This window comes from Polypterus senegalus, chromosome 2 (assembly GCF_016835505.1).
Source record: "Polypterus senegalus isolate Bchr_013 chromosome 2, ASM1683550v1, whole genome shotgun sequence".
Lineage (NCBI taxonomy): Eukaryota > Metazoa > Chordata > Cladistia > Polypteriformes > Polypteridae > Polypterus > Polypterus senegalus.
The window spans coordinates 206,046,744-206,070,340 of NC_053155.1; the positions used below are offsets into that span (position 1 = coordinate 206,046,744).

At 38.8% G+C, this 23,597-nt stretch overlaps 1 protein-coding gene across 14 annotated transcripts in view; it reads left to right on the forward strand.

Annotated features, from left to right (window-relative positions):
• Window positions 1-23,597, forward strand: part of dmd (dystrophin) — a 2,654,580-nt gene that overhangs the window by 2,383,268 nt on the left and 247,715 nt on the right. For all 14 annotated transcript variants that reach the window (XM_039745194.1, XM_039745193.1, XM_039745197.1 and 11 more), the window contains one exon: window positions 16,072-16,132. In XM_039745194.1, the coding sequence (XP_039601128.1) occupies window positions 16,072-16,132 (61 nt within the window). The remainder of the gene's footprint in view (window positions 1-16,071; window positions 16,133-23,597) is intronic.

Genomic DNA, 23,597 nt, shown 5'->3' on the forward strand with positions numbered 1-23,597 from the left:
GTATATCAGAATGACAGTAAGGGGCGGGTCCAGGGGAAACAGAACCAGAAGTGATGTCATTAGTGGGAGGTTCCTTCAGATGGTCTGCAGAGGGAGAAAGAAAGAAAGCATTAGAGGACAGTGCCAAGCCCTGGTCCGTCAGGTAATTATACTGTAGGTATTTAAGTCCTTAAGCTGTCTCCCATGTGCACGTGTGTGACATAGCAACCACCCAGCCCAGACCCATTGGGTCAGGTAGTCTAAACCAAGAGGTTGTGAACAAGTGAAAGGTCATCGGTGTTGGTGTGAATACAGCCCTGGCGATGAAGGAGCTACACCACTGCATGCCTGGTATTCCGGTCCAACGGTTTCTGGCTCAGGAACAGGACAGGCATTTTGGCTTAGCACAGCACCAAGACCTGTGTCAGAATCATCGGTGTGGAGGATAAAAGGCAAATCAAAGTTACAAGCCATTAAGATTAATGCTGACATTAGGGCTTGCTTTAGATCACAAAATGCAGTGTCTGTGTTTGAATCCCACATCACATTTTACGGGGTCTGCTTCTTTGTTAAATTAGTCAAAGGCGCTGCTCTCTTAGAAAACCAAGTAACAAACCAATGGTAGTAACCCGCTAACCCCAGAAAGGCTTGAATTTGCCTTTTGGTGTTTGGATGGGGCGAGTTAATAATGGCACCAATTTTAGAGCACTGTGCTCTTACTGTACCCCTGCCCACAAGGTAACCTAAATATCTGGCCTTGTATAACCCAAAAAAAAATTTCTTTGGTTTAATCTGCAGACCGGCCTCACCTAGTTTATGGAGCACAGCTCGGACCTGCTGTAGGTGTTCCTTTAATGTACTGGAATAGATGACAACATCATCCAAGTAGGCAGCACGATAGGTGATTTGGGGACCCAGCACTCTATCTACCAGACACTGGAAAGTTGCCGGTGGCCCATGTACGGGCATTTTGTGACGACCACCCTAGGTTAATTTATAATGTCATGCACAACATGAGAGGTCCATCCGGGTTTCTCATGTACCACCTTTGGGACAGACAGGATAAGTGTTCCCAACTCCTGTCACTGTTTGGCTGTGAAATTGGTGAGTTAAGTTAAGATCTACTTTATGAGTAAAGAGGGAACAGGGCTGCCTGGAGTAAAGGCTTGGATTCCTTTCCTGCCACTGTTTTAGCAAGCTGATTTGGTGAACCTGTTTGCTCAGCCGATGACTAGTTTGCTTTACCAAATAGTCCACGGGCCCCTTTCTCTCCTGAACTTCGTAAGGGCCCTGCCAATGTGCCATCAATTTCAAATGTGAGGTGGAAAAAAGTACTATGATGCAATCTCCAAGGCAGAACTCCCGACGATACGTGCCACAGTCATAAGAATGGGCCTGTGCTGTTTCCACATTCTCCATATGTTCTTTTAGGATGGGTGGCATTTTCACAACTGCCAACCAAGGGAATGGAAGTTAGAGGAGCATGGTCCTAGGAATTTGTCACAATTGACACTCTGGCCATTAAGCACAAAAGTGACGGACCCCCTCATTAATCCTCAGCTAATAAAATTGGACCATGATGCACTCAAGAGTTTTGTCAAATCCCAAATGGGTGCCTAGGAGTTGACCTTAGGTTGACTATAGTTGAGCAAACTAAGATAAAGGTTTGGGGTGTGCCACTGTGGTAACCCCATATACTGGGAAAACAGTTGGCAAAAGCAAAACATAATGGTCCTTACAGACAGAATTCATGAATGAACGGAATACAATTGAGCATAATGTTGATTATATGGCAGAATGACAGGAAAGTGTTGGTTCAGGAGAGCCAGAACCTGAAGTGATGTCATTAATAGGCAGTTCCTTTAGATAGTATTACAGGACATCGCCAACCCCGAGTCCAGCGGGTAATTTCAGTTATTTAAACCCTTAAGCTGTCTTCCAAGTACACTTGTGTGACATCAGAAAGCAAGAAACAGGAAAGGGAAGGGAAAGGAAAGGAAGAGAAAGGAAGGGAAGGGAGTCTGTACTCAACTTCTTTTTTCAACCCTGTTGTAGCTGAACTTTTGATTAATTTCTTCTCCTCTAATATTTCACTTATTTATTTACTGAGATAGATGATTAAATTACATTAAATTATCCAAAGATAAGGATTCTTCATGAAATAGCAAAATCCAGACATTCAAAACATATTCAAAAGTCACATTAACACCATGATAAAACAAAGTGCAATATACTACTTCAACTCTCTGTGACTCTTACATTTTGACCTCTTGTGTTCACTTGAAAAGGCTAATTTTTGATGTGACATCAGAGTATTTGAAGCAAAATGTGTCCATTTGACACTCATTTCTAGAATATGTGCTGTTGTTGTGTGGAAATTTAAAAAGTTCACTTTCTAAGATCAGATGGCACAATGCAGAGTTACAGTATACCGTATATGCAGAATATGTCGATTTGCTCAAACCCAGAATACTATTAACTGAACCTTTTGATTTTGAAATATTCATTCCATGACACTATGAAGATCCTTTAAGGTAAAAAATGTTCAAAATCCAATTAATCTTTCTACTCATGTATAACTCTGAATAGCCAAATACTATTGTACTAATGATTACAAGAGCAGTAAATAAAAAAATAAACACCAGTTATTCATTAATTCATTAATTTTTTCATTGCACTACTTACCATGACAACAGTTCCAAGGGAGACTGCAACCTCGACAAATTCTTCATCTTCTTATCACATCCTCATGGTCTGATGATATATAGTATAACTAGCAAAATACCCGCGCTTCGCAGCGGCGAAGTACTGCCTTAAAATTTTTCTTAAGAAGAAAATTAAACCTTTTGAAACTGAGGGAAAACATACCAGTAATTATTTGTTAAGGATCTCTTTGTATACCACATTCGGCCCTCCGGTTGTAATATGACCAAGCTGTGCACTGAGCTTACTCTTAAGCATGCAACGTACAGTTGGCCATGTGAACAGTAATCTTGCCTCAAATCTCAGCTTGGATTGCTGCTGTCATAATCGGTTTGAGTTTCATGGTTTGTGTCAATTACGACAGTATTTGCAGGACTTGTTGTGCTGAAGTGACATTCGGCATCTGTTAAGCGTTGTAAGTATACAACCGGTTTCATCGATAACTTCACATCCAGCTTTTAAGAGTTTAAACATTCATAAACATCAAAGTGTCCACTACTCAAATCGTCACCTGTGAATCTAAGATGTTTAAGAGGCATTGGCGGTTGTCGAAAGGTGTAAAATATTTGGCCATTTCGGTACACTTGAAAGCAACAACCAAACAATTCACGGGCAGCCATCAACTCCCATGCAGAACAATAGGTGAAGGGCTTAAGCATTTCACTCTTCTAGTGCTCCTGTGTAGTATAATTATCTCTTGTACCGTCATCAGTCCACACCTTGAACCTGTCCCAGTCATTCAATACATAAGACACAATGTTCCTTCGGATATCAAAAGTGAGCCTGATATAGCCGTGCAATATGTAACACAGAGAATGGAAAAGGTAGGTGGTATCTCCGGGCATGGAAACCACTTGGTAAGTGACAGTTCTTTGATCGATGGTGATCACCTCGATAGACATGTTAATGGGGTACGGTTGGAATGATAAAGGAAATGGGTACCTGAACAATGTAAAGTAAGTCTAAAATACCTACACAATAACTACAATCGTAATAAATGAACAATAAAACAGCGGAGAAGGTGTGGATTAAATAAAAAGGCTGTAGTTATCAGCAGGGAGACGTGAATCCCGTGGCGAAGCAAGGAAGGGAATGTAGACACCGGAGCAACGGACGGCCTTATATAGGCAGGCAGCCAACAACGTGGGAGGCGTTGGGATGGGGACCCAATGCCGCCTCACATGGTGACCGAGCTGCAGGCTATGGACATATATATGTACGCAAGTAGGATTCAGTTAGCGTTGGGAAAATGTGTATCAAATTTCTTGAAGATGGGCCCATAAGTAACAAAGACAGTTGAAAAGTTCAATATGGCGGCTGACAGTGGCGTCATACCACCGAAATAAGTATGTACATTGGTTTCAGTTAGTGCAGGGAAGCTGCCTACCAAATTTCGTGAAGATTGGGCCATAAATAAGAAAGTTCAACATGCCGGTCGTTGTTGAGTGTTATGACCATTACGCGTAGAATTTCGAAATGAAACCTGCTTAACTTTTGTAAGTAAGCTGTAAGGAATGAGCCTGCCAAATTTCAGCCTTCTACCTACACGGGAAGTTGGAGAATTAGTGACGTTTGAAAGTTCAATATGGCAGCCGACAGTGGCGTCATACCACCGAAATAAGTACGTACATCGGTTTTGGTGAGCGCAGGGAAGCCACCTACCAAATTTCGTGAAGATGGGGCCATAAATAAGAAAGTTCAACATGGCGAACAATGTCGACCGTTATGACCGTTACGTGTAGAATTTCTAAATGAAACCTGCTTAACTTTTGTAAATAAGCCGTAAGGAATAAGCCTGCCAAATTTCAGCCTTCTACCTACACGGGAAGTTGGAGAATTAGTGAGTGAATGAGGGAGGGAGGGAGGGAGGGAGGGCTTTGGCTATTGTAATGTTTAGTCTCTTCTGAAATCTTTAATATTAACCCTCATAATACAAATTCTGTTCTTTGAATCTGTAACCTGCAAAGAGTTGACCATAGGTAGTGATAAGGATATCATTTAGTGAATCCTTGCTATCATTTAGTTGTTATCATTGTTTATTTTTTTGCTCTATTAAAAAGTTAAAACAAAATTAATTCTTGCTGTATTTCCACTATTCCATATCACTGAAAGATATATGTTTGTTAACATTGCTGTACTTTGTAGATTATATCCAATCACCTTTTAATTTGAATAAAACAGCAAATCCCTCTTAAAAGACCCTAGATTATCTCTAGTACACTAATAACAATTTTGCCAAATTATCTTTAAAATTCTGCTACTGGCCTACAAATATGTTCATTTCAACTGCCATGGTTACCTATCATAGCTACTTGCCTAACGCCAGGGCCTCTTTAATGCTACTCCTTGTCACTACTCCATCTGGTCTGAAAATTTCTCCCTGGGTTTGTTTATGAAGCTCTGTGAATTAGAACATTAAAACACTCTAGACGAGAACAGGCCATTCAGTCCAACAAAGCTCACCAGTCCTATCCACTTGTTTCCTCCAAGAAAACTTCAAGTTGAGTTTTGAAAGTCCCTAAAGTCTTACTGTCTACCACACTACTTGGTAGCTTATTCCAAGTGTCTGTCGTTCTTTGTGTAAAGAACCTTGTGTAAATAATAGTCACTTTCAGATCTCATCTTATAGCTTACAAACATTCCTCTTGCTTTTAATCAGCTGTACTTGAAAATATTCAAATCTGAAATTTGTCCCAACTCTATACTAATTCTTGATCCTACCATGTTGAACTTTTATTTAACCTTGTTAATGTACACTTCTTTACTGATGCATACTTAAGTTTGTTTCATTGTGCTTTATCATGCATTAATAATTTATAATTTTACTTTGAATTATAGTCTTGTTTCCTTCATAAATTGCCAAATGATTTCATGTTCTGTCTGAATGATTGATATGGAAATAGACATGAGTGGACAAACAAAGCCAAATTGTAAATTTTAGCCCACCATTGAAACTTTCTGAAAAACAAAGGAAAGAAGGGTCAAAAAGGAAAAGGTAAACAAATGCAAAGCTATAGCAAACAAGGCTACAGCGCAGAGTGAATACTGTTCTGTTAATAAAAAGGTCAAGAAAACTCCCAGATGAGGTGAGAGACGATAACATCAAAAGGGGGTTCAAAGGCAGGCTGAAGAGACAGTAAGACAGATTGATAAATGAAATAATAAAAAGGCTGACAAGTAAACTGAAGTAGAAAAAAAAACAAATACAAATTAATGACAACAAGGAAAAGCTTTTAACTACCAAGATAGAATGGAAAAGGAGATTGTTCAAACATTTCAAAGAGGAATGCTATCTTCACAAACTACGAAATTCAAACAAGCAAAGTAAACTTTTAAACTTCTACCAAGATACAATGAGAACTGCCTTAAACCTCTTGTTTAACATTAAGAATGTTGAGTGAACAATTAAATTTGAACAGATTTACCATTCATCAAATTTTGACTGAACATTTGCACATGCGAAAGGTCTGTGCCAAAATGGTGCCGAGAAACTGCCCTCTCTATAACAGAATTTTTGACCTCAAAAGGCATTCCTGTGGTTCCCCAGCCCCCTTATTCACCTGACCTCAGTCCGTGTGACTTTTTCCTTTTTCCTAAACTGAAAAATGTCCTCAAAGGACGTCATTTCGGGACTTTAGAAAACATCCAAAAGAGTGTAACGGACATGCTGAAGACCATACCGGTTGAAGACTTCCAGCGCTGCTACCAACAGTGGGAACAACGTCTCCATCGGTGTGTAGCTGCCCAAGGGAACTACTTTGAAGGGGATAACATTGATGTTTGAAAAAAATTAAAACTTTGGTAAATAAAAAATCAGTCTCATTACTTTTCTGCCACACCTCGTATATATATATATATACTGTATATAGCAGATTATAAAAAGGATTTTGATAACATTGAGTCATAAATACAGAATTAATGGCAAATTACACTACTGAATTTCAGTAACATAATTTGTAGAGATCTAAAGGAAAGCAAAGTTACTGTAGGTCCTCAACTACAAAATCCATTGTAGAAGTTTCACATCCTTGCCAGGGTGTATAAGGAATACAAGGCGCCACTCCTTCTCTCACTTTGGGGTATTGATCATGCCATGAATTTAAAATTAATATTTGAAGTATGATAACCTCTGACAGAATAGCTTGTGTTGACCAGGCCCACCTATAGCACAAACAAAATAGTAAATGAAAGAAAGCATGCCTCTTCCACATTGATCTATGTCGATGCAGGATTACACAGAATTATCAACAAAAACACTATCCAGCTATATATAAGAAAAAAAATTCTGGAACTGATCATCAGTTTCACTTCACTGGAACAGATAAAGATGTGAAATGTGAAAGCCAGAATAACTTTTAAAACAACTGAAAATCCAGGATTATTTCACTTAAAATCAGTCTGATATTTTACAACTCTGTTGCCTGAGTAGAGTTGGTGTGTTCTCAGTGTCAGTGTGCGGATTTTTCTCTGTGTCCAGATACAAAAGATGGTTGTGTTAGACTGATTTATGATTCTAAATCATCCAGGAGTGAGATTTCTGTGTATGTACGAGTGTAGCCTTGCCTGCTGTATATTGAACTCATAGTTTCTTATGTCTCATGTTACCAGGATAGGGCTCATCCCACTGAGACCACTAATTGGATTCAACACATTTACACAATAGATATGTCAGAAGTAATAATTCATTTCTGTTTTATTTGTTTTTGACTGTTTAACCTTTCTTGTCAGGAAGTAAGCATTTCATTGTAGTATCATAAACTGCTAAAAGAATGCTTCTCAATGAGATTAGAACTTGGAGGGCTACAGGAAATTCAATTAGCAAATTGCATGCAATTCAAACAATTGCTTTTCTCCTTAGAATGCACAGTGCAGGTTCCATTATTAACAGGAAACTATGGAAAATAATCAGGCAAGAGTCAATACAAGTACAATTAACAAGGACAAAATGGAGTAAGATGGGTTGCAATCTTAGGCAAGCAGACCGTAACATCACTAAACAAGCCCTTACCTTGGACCCACAAGGGAAATGCAACAGAGGAAAACCAAAATATACTGGGAGATATGATAAAGAAAATGATGATGTTGATACACTTTATTTATGTAGCACCATAGTTTAGGACTAACATGGAAAAGAGTGGAGCAGAAGAACAGATTTTAAAAAAGTAATTGCTTATTTGTTGGATTATATATCGTCACATTCTGGACTTTGCATTGAATACATTGTTTGTGATCTTACTGTTATTTGACCAAGTGACTTGTGGTTTTCATAATAGTTTTTTTGTCCAAATAAATAAAATAAAGTAAAAAAGAAGTTGTCCAGCAAATCTGGCTGTGCACAGATAAACCTTGGTGTGTGTGATGGGTGCTTAAGAGAACTCCTGGAGATCTTCATGTTCCCAATAGAATTAACAAGTATATGGGCACAGCTTGGCAAAGAGTGTTAGTGCCATACACTCCACAAGTTAATATTTTGCTATTCATATCTGTGATAAGCAGCTTTGTACCTGCATTCAATTTAATTTTTTTTAAAAAAGAGCAGGTGTTAACGGCCATGAAAGAGCAGCCCCTCTGCAAACTCTGTTGGTCAGCTGCAGGGAATTGAAAAGCAGCACACTAGCAGAGGGTGATCCTGTGGTCACACTGCAGCTACTTTACTAGACTGGTGTGATCAGATAAATTAGTCCCAAGCTTTGTACTACAAGAGAAAAGCAACTCTGCATCAGATGGCACATTTGGCAAGCCTTCTGGTATCCTGTTGCCATCCTATTAATATTCCAAGTAAGGCATACACGTCAAGCATCTTAATTATTGTTAATGAAAGTGTTGCCAATATGGAGGGTATGGAGACAACATGTTGTGTTGTTTTGTTGTAGATGTTTGTAAATGGCACTTGCTGGTATGGATTGTGGTATTTCACTTTAGCTATGCTTATGGGCATCGTAGAGAGTGGCCTGAGCTGCCTCGAAAGCTTGCAGATTGTAATCTTTTTAGTTAGCCAATAAAAGGTGTCATTTTGCTTGGTTTTCTCTACATTCATAATGGCTAACACGCTACAACACCCTAGTACTTATGGGCATCTAAATGATTGTCATAACTACTGTTGTTTTTATCATTTGTTGTTATTGTTATATATTTATTTATTACTATTTCAATTTGTTACCTATTATTTATTTACTAGCTGTGTAAGCCCGTGCTGTAAAAATCCCAGGATCCTAGAAACTATTGAAATCGTCAGAAAAAAAATTGAAATGTAGAGATGTCAGTCAATTGAAAGGAACTACCCTGGGCATCTCTCTCCTAGGTTTCATTTTGCCAACGTGCTCACCTTGTGTTTTAGTGGTGGGTGGAAAAGTAAAAGGGATACAGTTTTGCCGATATTCTCGTCTTGCTTGTATAAGGGTTTCTTTTCTCTTTGGCAACAGAGTTGCTTTCTTCTTCTGACTCATTAACTTAGGGCTGCCTTCCTGGCTGTCTGAGCTTCATGCTGTAGTAGCCTCACATGTCCTGGCCGGACAGACAGACACACACACACATTTCAACACGTAGATGTTTAGTTTTCTGTTTCCTCGGAGCTGAAGCCCTTACCCCGACTCCACCTCTAACTTCCGGGCCGGACAGACACACACACACTTCCATGTGTAGACATTTAATAAATATGATAGTATGGTACAGTCATAGTATAGTATATTGATGTACCTATTATTTATTTATACCATAGTACAGTTCTATACTTGTCTTGCACTTGCTAAACTTAGTAAGTATGAAGGACTTTGGATCCATAATGTGCGAGTGTATAAAATGTGCAGAATTTGGATAGATCTGTAGATGTGTGCTAAGTTACTCTGCATCTCTACAGTGGTCAGATATGAACAAGTGGTCCTTGCAATTGCCCCGTGCCCTTTAAAGGATTGATTGTGACTTTATACCACAGTGGTGCCAGAACAAGTTGAGAAGTCCTGCGACCATAAAACTGAGCTAAGCAGGTTAAAAAATTGATGCTTAATGTGGAATTAATTCATGTGAAGAACTGTATAAATGGTGTATTCTTTTTTTCTTTCTTTAAGATGTTTATAACTTCCTACATGGTGCATGGTTTAAAACTCTGACAACTCATTGTTTATCTCTGCCTCAAATTCCTTTTACTGCTGTGCCCCCAAGATAAGATAATAGAGCTGTAGATTGATATTTTTTGTTATTTACTCACCACATGTATTACAGAAATAATTATTTTCCATCCATCCACTCCATGTTTTTCCAGCACAACTGTAGAAGGTTGGACCAATGCTGAATCAGACTCCAGTAAACCGCAGAGCACACTACTAAGAACTGTTGAGTTGACAGTCATTCATTTTCCCAACCCACACAGTTTTCAAAGTAGCATCCCAATTGGGACAGGATTTTTATTGGCTTAAATGCATTAAAAGCACTGCGCAAATTGTACACACAAAATAATCGAATAAGATGACCAGCTTTAATGCATTCCAAGTCATCTTTGCTTCCAATAAGATCTAACATCTGAGAAGTTAGCAGGTTTTCTTACAAAACATTTAGGTAAGCCACATCCAAGAAAGTAAGAAATCAGTATTAATGAGAAGAGGCCTGCAGTAGCTTTGATGTTTTTCATGGGATGCTCATAATGCAACACTAGTTAAGGAAAGACTCTCCTGACTGGATTGTCAGGAAGCATCTCAAAATGAAGTGTAAGCTTTAAAGTGCCTGAGGAGTGCTGCTTTATTTATCACGTAGGGCTACCGCTGTCGGAAGATTTCTGTTATCCATTGCTTTGAGTCATTTTTTGAGAGGACTGAGTCAACATCATCTCATTTCCTTTGAGGTCCTTAGTGCCAGCAGGCAAATTCACTCACTCACATCCAATTGCTTACCACTTATACATCCGTGCTTCATTGTGTAAATAAGAAATGCTACCTACCCATGTTAAGCAAATATCCAAAATCAATACCAAGTTTAGTGCAGTAAAAGATAAGGTTTACAACAAGAGCCTAATAATATTGATTTGGGGAGCAAAGATTACAGCTGGCCTCAGCCTCAATCCTAGTTGAAGCTTTATAACCACTGTATTTTAATTACTTCAAGGAAACGCGTATGAAAAACAGGGGAAAGAACACACAGCATAAATGTGCAGGAGCAGAATCACACAGACTGGTCTCAGTGGCTTTAACCTCTTCTGTGACTTGGCTTTTCACCTATGGCCTTAGAGCCATTTGCAATACTCGGTGTTCACTTCAAAAAGTGAAATTCCACATGGAGACCAAACTCAGTGAGGGTAATCTGTTAGGCCAGGCTGATTCACAAGGAATGCTGTGTTGTCTGCCTGTCTCTATGAAACATAGGCTTGTCCGAGATGAGTCGGGTCATCCAGAGCCTATAGCCTCAGCGGAGGTGAAGGGACAGGCTGCTTTTGGCTCGTTTTTATCTTGGTGGTAATATTTGGCATCTTTGTACTATTTTTGCAAGGTATTGAACTTATTTCCTTTTTCAGATCAATGTTTCTTTTTTTGATAGAAATGTTTGATTGACTTTGCAACATAATGACTGAAGTGCTCTCTGGCTACTGATAAACAGCACAGATTATCGAACCCACTTAATCCAAATGAGAATTGAAAAGGTGGAAGCCTGTCCCAACAGCTTTAGGGACAAAGCAAGACCCTAATGCATCGTAGGGGGCCACTCTTGGACACTCGTGCTCAATGTAGAGGCATCATTCAACCTAACACACACATTTGTGTGAAGATAGCCCAAGAACCTACAAGTAAACTCATACAGACATGGGGATAATGTGCAAACTCCATATAAACAGCAGGGACCAAAACCCAGGACTCTGGATCTGTCAGGCAGTGGTGCTAACCGCTGGGCCACACCACAGTCCTACTGATAAACCGTTTATATTTCTGTTCAAAATTCATTATTTGAATTCACGTTTGAGAGCTTTGAAATGGCAGATTCCTTAAGATGTTATTCTAGCTCATGAAGTTTGATTGTTTGCAATGCTTATGAATACTTCATAGACATCAGGAAACTTATATGATTTAAGTATGATTTTAATTTCAAAAACACATATCATTATAAGATCTACTGCAAAGAAGATATATTAAAACAGTCTACATGAATAAAAATTGAAAAAGCCTGGCTGGTGTTACAATTTGGATAATTTCTCAAAAGAACTGTGAAAGAGATTTAAATGTTCTGGTTCCACATTTGCCCTTTTGGTATTCTTTTTGAGATGCCCATAACTTGCTTGGTGCAGGTGCATTAGATCTGCTTGAATTCTCATAGGGTGGCAAGATGGCACAGTGGTTGGTATTGCAGCGTCTCAGCCACAGGATTTTCTGTCTGTGGGAGGTTCGCACATTCTTCCTGTGTTTGCATGAGTTACACTCCAAGTCATGCATCTTAGTGTAACTACACAGCATAATCAGCATTGTTAAATTAGCTTTTATAATATTAAAGTAAGCCTTAAAAGGGTGTACAGTATATGGAAAGAGTGCTTCCATATATGAATTTTAGGTGTTAATTTAACACTGCCAATTTTTCTGTGTGGTACCTCTAAAACAGCCCCCTTATGAATTTCTGCCACTCTGAGTGTGGATGTGTCCTGGCATCATGTCCAGGGTGTGCACCATGCTGTGGACTGTTTCAGGTCCAGGCTTGATTTTTGCCTTTTGCACTTCAGAATAGAGGGTCCTAGATGTGATCCTCTGCAAAAACACCCTCTTTTGCAAAAAAGTAGGTTCAGTATAAAAGACTGTATGGTACATAGGGATATATTGTTCATCAATAACTTGCTCTATTAAATCTATTTAGAAAAAAAGGAAGATGTATGCATTTATTCATGTTTTGAACCTGCCTGCTCCTGTTAAGTTAGACATGGGTACTTGAAGTGGCTTGACTGGACCATAGCACAGATGCCATCCCATTCTCTTTGAATAGCCTACTGACAAAATGAGAGGGAGAGAGTAACTGCTGCATGTTATAGAAATGTAGATTTCTAAATACACTGTACATTCAAAAACCAGATGGTATGATGTTCAGGGTCAGCTACACCCACCTTGAACCCAGAACCGTTGATAGTCATTGACAAAAGATGAGCCTGGCAAATGAGGACACAACAGTCAGCAAGCAGTAGGTACAAGTGCTTTTTGCATTTATTAAAATCAACAAGGTGCAAAATAGTTCAGTGCTTCTTCCTGATAAATAAATAATCCATAAAATATGCCATAAATAATCCTTAAAACAGGGTTAAAACTCCAGGCAGGTCCTCTCTTAAAACCCTTTGTCCCAAATCATCACATCAAAACTATAACACCTCTACTTATCCTGTAGTACAAAGAGAGGCCCACCAACAGGTGCAGTCAACCATCAAAATCCAGCTTTATACTGGGGACCTTGTAAGCCCTGCTTCTACTCCTGCCGCCATTCTCCTCCATCTGCAGAAGCCTACTCCAAGTACATCCAACCCTCTTGAGCCCTGCCCAGCACTGGTCACACGTTACTCTCGCTGGGGCTCACTCCCAAACACCTCCCTCCACTTCCAACAGCATGGGCTCTCCCAATCCTGCCTCTCTCTCTCTCTCTTTTCCCTTAACCTCCATTCTTTTCCTTCTTTTTTCTTTCTTTCTCTTTTTTTCCACTGACCACTGATCGAGTGCAGGTGTTGCAATCATGAAACCTGGAGCACTAACAAGGAAATTGACAGAACTGCGCATATCTGAATGTGGATACGCAGCCAGTCAACTCCCCCATTAAACCCCAGGCTGCTTGGGCACGCTTTCATATACACCCGCACCCACATGGAGCCCCACACTTTCTATATGTATTTATTTCAAAATGCACCACGCCACACACCTCTCTCATGACAGATTGATCAACCTTTATTGTAGTCAGACAAGAATTGGAAGGCATCATAAACAAAAATTCAACAAGAGCAAAAAACATTTACACTAAGAGTCATGGAAAACTGAGTTATTCCAAGAAAATCAGAATCTAAAGCATTAAACCAGCACTTGCTAATAGTTTAAATCCGTAATCTTGGACACAGGAGTGAGGTAATGCGTTTGTCATTAATATATGTTGTCTCAAATTTATTTTGGAAGAAGTAATTTTTTGCTTTATTAATGTAAGACCTTCCATTTGGGTTATAGTTCTTCAAGGAAACTCTGAGTTTAGTGGCATCCTTTATTTGATGCCTTTAGGTTATTGTTAAGATTTTTTATTTTGTTTGCCATTTTGGAAGTGGTTGCCATGTAGTTGTCAAGGACTTGCCCCCAAAAGAGTTTCGCAACTTTCTCTGTCATTAACTTGACATTATAAAAAGGTACTGGATCAGCAATTCCGTGTCCAACTTTTCTATGACTTTCTAAAACACTTTTTCCTGCATTATTTCATGTTTGATTTTAATTTTGACCCCATTTATGTTTTCAGGTCTTCCTCTTGTCTGACCCTTGGTCTTGTCGCATGGTACTATTGTTCTCTCTGTTTTAAACTTCACTTTCATTTGGACTTTTCTTCCTGGTCCTTCCTAACATCTGCCAGTTGTCAACAGGCAGTCAAACAGAGCCAAATATTTTAGCACAGCTTTCATGTAGTGCCTCCTGGGAGATAATCTCCAGCAACTGTGATGGGTGTCCTAGCAATGCTTAACTAAATGCGAAAAGTCAAAAATGTCATTGTGATGCACCTAAAATAAAACAACAAAAAAATTACTATCTTCTCTAAAACAAAGATGTTAAATAAAAACACACGAAAATGAAACTTGTAATTTCGACTTTTTAAATTGTAAATTACTGCAAACAAATAAAATGTGCCTAAGGCAAGGGAAAATTACTAACCCAAACACAGGGGTTTTCCGCTTCATAACAGTACCAGGACAAGAGCTTATACTGTTAACATCATGAAGCAAGTTTGGACATGGCTGCAGTCTATTGAAGGCACAAGTATACAGAGTGGGCTAATTTAGAGCTAGGATGTTGGAGGAAATGGAAAAACCCACGTCATAATATGGGGAATGTGCAAAGTCCACACAGACTATGAGGAGACAAGGATATGATCCTACTCCCAGAGCTTTGAGGCAGTTGTGCTAACCACAGTGCCTCCCAGTTATAATTCTCCATGCAGTTGTATTCTGAGCATAATCTCAGAGTCCCAATCAATGCCTTCAGTAAAGTGGCAAAAAGCAGGGACCGTGATTGTGTTTAATAAAGTAGAATAGACCATGATCTGTTCAAATATCCTGCCTGAAAAAAAAAAAAGATGAGTTGCAAAGTGACAAGCATACAGTATACTAGAATTCCCCTCTGTTGTTGTGTCATGTATTCTTCAGTCCCCATACTCACTCATACTGCTCAGATGGAAAACATACCACCAGAAGTAGGTGTGAATTAGAAAACTGCTGCTTGTAATGCATGCCGAAAATTATGTATACCACCCAAAATTAATTTCATGTATAGCTTCATGACAAAGCTTTTAAGTAAACAATTCACCTCATGGTATAAAAAGCTAACAAGAGGATTTGACCTGTGTGCATGTTGGCAAGTATGACCTTAATGAGTGACCCCACTCCAGCTTTTTGTAACCACTTCCTTGTAGCAAAGTGCAATATCTCAGTAAGGTTTTGATGGCGGTGACTGGGCCTCATCCCCATTGACTTGTGAGTAAAGACAACTGGAACATCAGTAGATCTTTCTTTATTAACATATTAACTGTTTTTGTTCCTGCCTTCCTGCATTCAGGGTTCAACTATGCTTGTCACCAAAAGCGAATAAAAAACATTTGATTTTCAAACTTGCAAGTACATGACTTCCAAACTGCGGAAAGGCTTTCTTCCTCTATCAGGCTTTCTGTAATATCCCCGTTGTATAAGTATTCCTGTTTTATGAATGGTTTTTAAGCAGAGGTTTTCTTGGTCCCAGATGCCTTATTTGTACTCGATCATTAAAACAGGCACAGCAGGTGAAGGTCAGCGTTTTCACTTTTCTGTCTTTATGCAAAGGCGGTATGAGGGGGTGGGGGGGTGCAAAGACAAGATGAAACAAAGGGAAATTTGGTCTGATATGAGAGGAAGGGAAAAAATAGCTAGAATGACAGGTTCTCTGCTTGTTCAGCTCTTTATCTGGTGGTTCAAGTGCAAGTCGTGCAAGAGGTTTGCATTTATCTTTACGCTCCAACGACTTTAATTTGTCTCAGATTAGGACCGAATTTTCAGAGCACCAGGTTAATCCTCCCTGCCTTCACGGCCGGCTGAGCAAACAGACCCATATCTGGCAGGGCTGAGTGTAAAGAAGAAGAAAAAAAAATGTAATTCCAAAGATTAATGTTGTCTTTCCTGTTTGCTTTGAACTTGACCCCCATGTCTGCCGCTTTTCTTGTTTACAGCTTCTGTCCAGGGTCCCTGGGAGCGGGCAATCTCACCAAACAAAGTACCCTACTACATCAAGTGAGTATCCTGTGATTATTAAAAATAAAAAAGAATTGTGTGTGAAGGTAACGGGCTCGTTTTGGTTAATCGTTACCTTGCTCAGGAAATTGCTGTTCAGGCAGCTGAAGCTGAAATGACAAGTTTTATGACAAGTGGGGCAGATTAACTGTTTGTGTGTGTGCAGTGTTTCTCTATGGTGTGACGCTTACAGTACTAAGTGTGTCAGATCTGCATGGAAGTTCAGACTGACTTTTGAAATCTGCATTGCTGCAGTGAGTTTGCCTTGCTGAATAACAAAGAATACTGAAGAAATGTTGTGGCACTGCTGTGGTGCATTAATGGGTATAAAAGAAAATAAGAGCTGGCCGGATATAGTTCTGCATATAAACTGACTGGTCAAAGAGGCAAGCTTCACTTTCAGAAGATTGTGTTTCCCACGAGCATGTAGTAATGTGAGACCATTTTGTTTCTTTTGCACGTGAGCGTTCGAGTGAGGATTAGAAGAAAATGCCATAAACTAACATAACAAACACTCACGATATGCATAGGTATAAAGCACAGTAAATATCCTTGTATGAAGTGAATGTAATGACAGTTTTATTATTCCTTCTCCTGCAATCAGACAGAGGCCAAAAAGACACTTTGTAGAGTTTGTTTTCTAAGCCATTTATCCGTCCAACAGTTGATCCATTATTGAACCTTCATAGCCCAGTTCAGCATCACAAGGGGAGGAGTGGGTCAGAGCCTTTCGCTGCAACATCTGGTTCAAGGCAGGAACAAACCAGGAAGGTGTGCCAGAATAATGGCTTTAACTGTGTTATACAAAATCTATAGAACAAAAGAAACAAATACATTTTTCTAAGGGTAAAAGTTGTCTATTCATTCAGAGACAAAGAAGAGAAATTATGGAAATGTTATGAAAATTTCAATTGAATATACTAAAGCTATATCATTTGTTATTTTAAAAGAATTTCTTCTTTGTGAACAGAATGGTGGTGTTGCAATCTACCCATTAAACAGGTTTTTAAAATATGATGTCGTAAGTAGAATTTTAAACATATAGAAAACAACCTTCACAATATTATGATTTCCGTAGAGACCTTGGAAATTTCAGCCCCATGTTATTTTGGAGGTAGAGGAGTTTGGATGCCCCTTCTGATCGCAGCCATGTTGCATCCCGGGCTCAATGGCTATTCTGTCATCTGAAATGGACATTAAGAAATGTGTACTTTTTCACATCGGAACGCTGAATGTATCAAGTTTTTTACTGACCGACCTATATATCATTTATGTAATTTATAGAAAGAACCCATCCCAGTCCCACTCACTCTGGTGAACTTACATTTTTGGGTTTGGACAAATATTTCTAGGACAGATTTTTATGATATATTACATGTGGCAATTTGTTGAAATCCATGATACCTTAAAAATGTTGACTTTGAACTAGAAATGCAAGTTTTTCCATGTGTGCCAATACAATTTAATAAAATTACAAAGTAATGTTTGGAAAGATACTTTTATTTGTCCTTGTGCTTACAGTTATTTTATTTTATTTATTTTTTTAAGGGATTAGTCTTCAGTTAAAATGCAAATCCCATTTTTGCCAGGGAGCATTTGTGTCACAAAGTGGTGAAATGGATCATAATGAACACACTGCAGTAATTTATTTTTATAATGATAATTATGCCCATTTTATCATTAACATGTATAGGCTGTATGAAAATGAATGCTGTGTAGTTCGCACTACAGGGCTAAATGTCAGTGGTTTGGGAAATGTTTTTTATGACTAATATCACCCCCAGATATATTTTCTATGCATGATATTCCAGACTTTGTGAACAAAGCACACTTCTATTTTGCATTTTAGTAAGAAAGACAAAAGATAAGAAACTGGTCTGTGGCCGGGTAGTATTTTGGTGTACAGGCACTGAATGCTAAATACAATACACAATTATCTATCTATCTATCTATCTATCTATCTATCTATCTATCTATCTATCTATCTGATTAGTCACTCCATTATCTATCTATCTATCTATCTATCTATCTATCTATCTATCTATCTATCTATCTGATTAGTCACTCCATTATCTATCTATCTATCTATCTATCTATCTATCTATCTATCTGATTAGTCACTCCATTATCTATCTATCTATCTATCTATCTATCTATCTATCTATCTATCTATCTATCTATCTATCAGATCTACTTCTCTTGCAATTAGTTGACTTGATAAGTCTCTCCAAACGAACACTGCGAAAAGACCATAGATCCATCACCCTTTTCTTCCATCCATTTTATATTTTTCTGGGAAATGTGACTGGAAACAACAGTCTGCACTTTTCCATTTCAGCCATTTTGGACAGGATTCTCTCCTAGAGATTTCCCATAATCCACCTGTGATGTTCCCGGTCTCCTGAGAAGAGGCCAGAGGAAGCTCAAAGGCATAGAGATCTCCTTTCCCATTGCTTACCTAGAAACACAGTGTTTGAATCTCACAAACAGTGGTTTGCTTGATAAGCAGTTCATTACCCATGATACCAGAGGGTCATCCACCTGCATATCTCAAAACTTACCCTTTAACAGGGAAGGCCTGATGGTACTGAAGGCACTGGAGAAAGTAAAAAACAATCCTCACAGTGCTGCCATGATATATAAGATTGCAGTATCCACACTTTAAGACCATTTAAAGCAGACTGTGTGAGAGACTAGTGCTCAAGCACCTAAAAAGAATTATGGACATTTTCCTGCTCAGCCATTTGTTTTCTCTGACTACAATCTTCTTTTGCCTATTTTGTTTTTTTGTATACAGGCCTATGATATGAACCAGACTATCATTTTGTTCACCCCAAAAGAACATTTGCTTATGTCTGCCACTCTGAATAAAACTCTCCAATTTGACTCACCTCCCTGTCCAATCTGTGTATAATAAAACTATTCATTTTGCACATAACAAAATAAGCTTACAGGCCAGTGTGTACGGTTCCATCACACTTCTGAAAGAACCATGTCTTTTCCTGTGATGCCTTGAGAATACTCATTTAGTGTAAAGGTTGTACCATGTCTTATCACTGCTGAATTGTTGTGAGGGATCATCTTCATCTCAAGTCTTTCAAGACGGTAATGCCTTTAGCCTTATGTCAAGTGCAGTCATAATGGAGCTACCCTCATGCTTTGCACAAATCAGTTCTGAACTCAAGCATTTCTGAAAGACTAAATGTATGACACATTGCTACTCTTTAACAAGCATGTGATGACTCACAATATCACATAAGAATGATACTTTTAAATGCCCTACGCAGTTCCTGACCCTACTATGTAGATTCAAATCCACTTCACATTTATCCTTCTCTGGTGGTGGCATATATTAACTTTAAGGCACTATCAACTAAATTCAGACTGGTTTTTCCAAATTCTTCATTGCTATGTTTACTGTGAAGGGGTACCTACAGTTAAGAGGCTACCAGGGACAAGGCTGGTTTTGGCACATTGTTAGAAAAAGACCAGCACAAAACCTTCAAGAAAGAAACAGAATCATCCTGGCACTGTGAACGGCCGTGCACATGCCGGTATGAGAATACATGGAATGATAGGTGGTGGTAAACCCTGCATGAGTGCTGAATGCCCAAGTAGGATAATAGGCAGAGGCTTCAGTGCATGTGAGAGAATTGTGGTCCTGTGTAGAAACAGGTATGCATCCCCTTTTTAAAGCAGGTAACCCAACAGGTGCCAGAAATGTGTGTCACTCTCCTTAAAATGACTGAAAGGCTACAAATTATTGGCAGAAGGTTAGCACTACACCCGGCTATAACAGTACCATTACACAGTCAAGAGAAAAGAGAAACTGAACCTGTTACTCTTTCAAAGATGGGGACCCACACAATGCCATTTACAAAAAAAAAAATCCATACGATCAGGTGGCATCACACCACTGGACTAGAGGCATTTGGACCATGTTGCCTCTTTACTCAAGTAGAATGTTAGCTTTTTGATATACCTAACCCATTAAGCCAACTGAAGGCTCAAAATCAGAGAGATAACAGGGGCCATTGATACTGTTGTGATAGTGTATTGCTGCCTTTAGCCCATCTTAGGGGTTTAAAACCACTTTGAGCAAAAAGGTGACAGAGCCTAAGCTGGTAGGAGGGAGAGGCCTTAGTCAAAGGAAGCTTTAAGGTGAGAATGGGACTGAATTTTTTACTCGGTAGATGATCAAGCCACACCACAAGAGGGGCAGCTACTTGGCATCCGTATAGGAAAGAACACAGAGTCCATAGGACAGGGGTTACCAACTCCAGTCCTGAAGGGCTGCAGTGGCTGCAGGTTTTCATTCCAACCCTAATCTTAATTAGTGACCTGTTTTTGCTGCTAATTAACTTCTTTTGAATTACATGCATTTGCTCTTAAAGATTCAGACCCTTTAATTGTTTCTTTTCCCTTAACTAGCATCCAAACAATAATGAGATACAAAATGAGCAAAAACAACTGGTGTCCATCATACAATATCTGAAAATAAAGAAAGATGAAGACCTGAGGAATATTGATCTGCTCAGGTCCCCAAAACATTTTCACAGTGCTCTTCACTCTTAGCTCTTAGAGAACATCAACAATTTCAGAAATGTATTCTATTGCTCAATGAAAGCAGCAAAAAGCCATGGAATTAAAGAATGGGTTTAATTAACAACTAGAATCAGCGCCTAATTAAGCAACTGATTGGAGTAATTGGTTGAAGTTTGAGGCCTTGACTTAGTTGGTTTTCTGTTGGCTCACTCACTTTACATTTAATTTCTGTTTGGGTGCCATTTATGAGAAACGATGAAGAAATTCAGGGGAACAAATCTTAAAAAAACAAGTCAATTAAAAATGAAAGAAAAATCAGTTAATTAGAAGCAAAAACTGGTCACCAATTTAGAAAAGCGTTAGAATTAAAACCTGCAGCCACTGCAGCTCTCCAGGACCGGAGTTGGAGACTACTGCCAAAGGGCTTGTTGTTCTTAGCTGATATCCATCCATCCTACAACCCACTATATCCTAACTACAGGGGTCTGCTGGAGCTAATCCCAGGAAACAAACCCTGGGCAGTGTGCCAGCCCACCACAGGGCACATACACACACCAAGCGCACACTAGGGAGAATTTAGGATTGCCAATCCACCTAACCTGCATGTCTTTGGGAGGACACCCACGTAGACACGGGGAGATCATGCAAACTCCACGCACGGAGGACCCGGGAAGCGAACCCAGGTCTCCTAACTGCAAGGCAGCAGCGCTACCACTGTGCCACCGTGCCGCCGTTCTTAGCTGATATTTTGAATTTATTTCTCCCTTGTATGGTTTATTTTTTGTTAATCAGATCATTTTTTGTAAGCATTTAGTCTATATGGGTATTATTCCCAGCATGGAGCCTCATTACCAAAGCGCACTGCAAACATTAATGCTGAGGTTTACGTTGATTACTTAGATTTCAACCTCTCTTAGATGGGTAGCACCGCTAGTCACAGTATAAAATTATATTTATGTGTTTGTATGTTACCTTAAACTATCTGACTATCATCGCACAACACTGATTGAAGGAAAAGTTCATAATCAGTAATCATAAGGTTAGCTCGAGTGTAGCCTGAATGTAATATTTCTCCTGCCTAACTTTTTTCTTTGCATACATCCAATATATCACCTCACAAGAAAAAGAAAAGACAATTCAGACAAAAATATTAATAACAAAACTGACTTTTCTGCTGATAAAATGTTTTCTCAAAAGTCTACTGAAACTGAGTGTTACAAGATTTAAATTACCTTGCTGTCAGCAGCTAAATAAACATGAAATATCTGACCATATTCAATTCCTTTATTTACATGCGCAGTTCTTGCTAAGCATGTCGGCGGCTTGACAGTATGCACACAAGCATACAGAGGTGATGGATGTACCTATTTATTTTACGCTTGTTTATGTAAATAGGTTCACTGCGATTGGTGTGCAGGATCAAAAAAATGTTACAGCTTCACAGAAATCTTGCCGCAGACATTTTTTTGTTTCTTCTTTTTTTCTTAACACAATCATTTACTTCAAAATAACTTTATTCTTGTGTAACAATCCAAAAAATCTTCTGGTAATATTCCATACAGTGGTTAAATCAAAGCCTTTCTTGAAGTGTAAGAAGCGCTCTCAGACTCATGAATTGCACAGAATATTTAAGATAACGCACACCTTCGGATTTTTGGCTCGGCTTAAATTGCCAAAACTCTAGACTATTTATAACTTGTGTAATCATTCACATACTATGAAAAACATACTGTGTTTTGTTATGTTTGTGGATTATCATCTTTGTTTCCTAACAAAAGAAAATTATGTCAGGATTATGACATTAACTTTCTTTTTTGATGAGTAATTTTATTCTTTTGTATTGTGAATGCAAAACATTAAAACAATGTTCACAGCCTACATTTTTAATAGGATGTCCAACATCGATAACCTCAACTTTCTATTCGGCCTTTTCCAGGGCTCCTTCATTCATACATTCACATGCAACTGGCCACTGTAGTCTATGAAGATGTGGAAGGAAACCAAAGTACCTAGAAAAACACAGGGACTATGTGCTAACACGCCTCTTACAGTCTCCAAAATCAAACCCATGCCATTTTTATTTAATTTTATAATGATGGATAAAGCAACATCTCAGACGTACCCCTGAGGGAGTGGCAAGAGTTCTTACCAGATCATGCTTATCGTCTAAGCGCCAGCTAGTTAAAGTTTAAATTAGCGTAAGCCACCTTGATTTGGGGTTTTCATAACAAATGTAACAACCTACTTCATAAAGTAGAAGTACATAATAAACAAGAATAATTGTGTCGGATATTCAAAATATTAAAATGTGTGCTTTAATTAAAACGTTTAAAGGCTAAATATTCTTAATTGCAAAAAATTTAAAATAACAACATATTTGTAATTCCTGACTTTGAGATGGTCTTAAATGATTCCCCCACTTTGAAATTTGTCATTTTCACCCTCTGATAGAGGACCATAGAGTGCTAGATCCCTAGTAAAGGATCAAAAATAACATCACATTTGTAATCAGTGACCTTGAAATCGTCTAAAACGAGACCCCACATGCCTATTTTTAAACTTTGTCTTTTCTAAACTTCTGGAAGTGGCTCTTAGAGGGCTAGGACCAATGGTAAAGAATCAGATATCAAAAATCTTCTCCTATAATACGCTACCGTGGCTGTTTGTTTGTCTGTCCAGGATTTTAAATCACCTGTAGCTCGCAAACCGCTTCACCTATTGACTTGAAATTTGGTACACATGTACTATGTGACGTCTACTATCCGCTTTCAGGGTGATGATTTTTATTACTCTTTTTATTTTTATTTTATTTTATTGTAGAATCAACTCTCGGCAGTGCGCAGCAGGACGCATGCGTATGGGCACCGTTCTCATTCCCTACTACCTTAAGTGCCAGCTTAAGTGAAAAATGAAAGAAAAC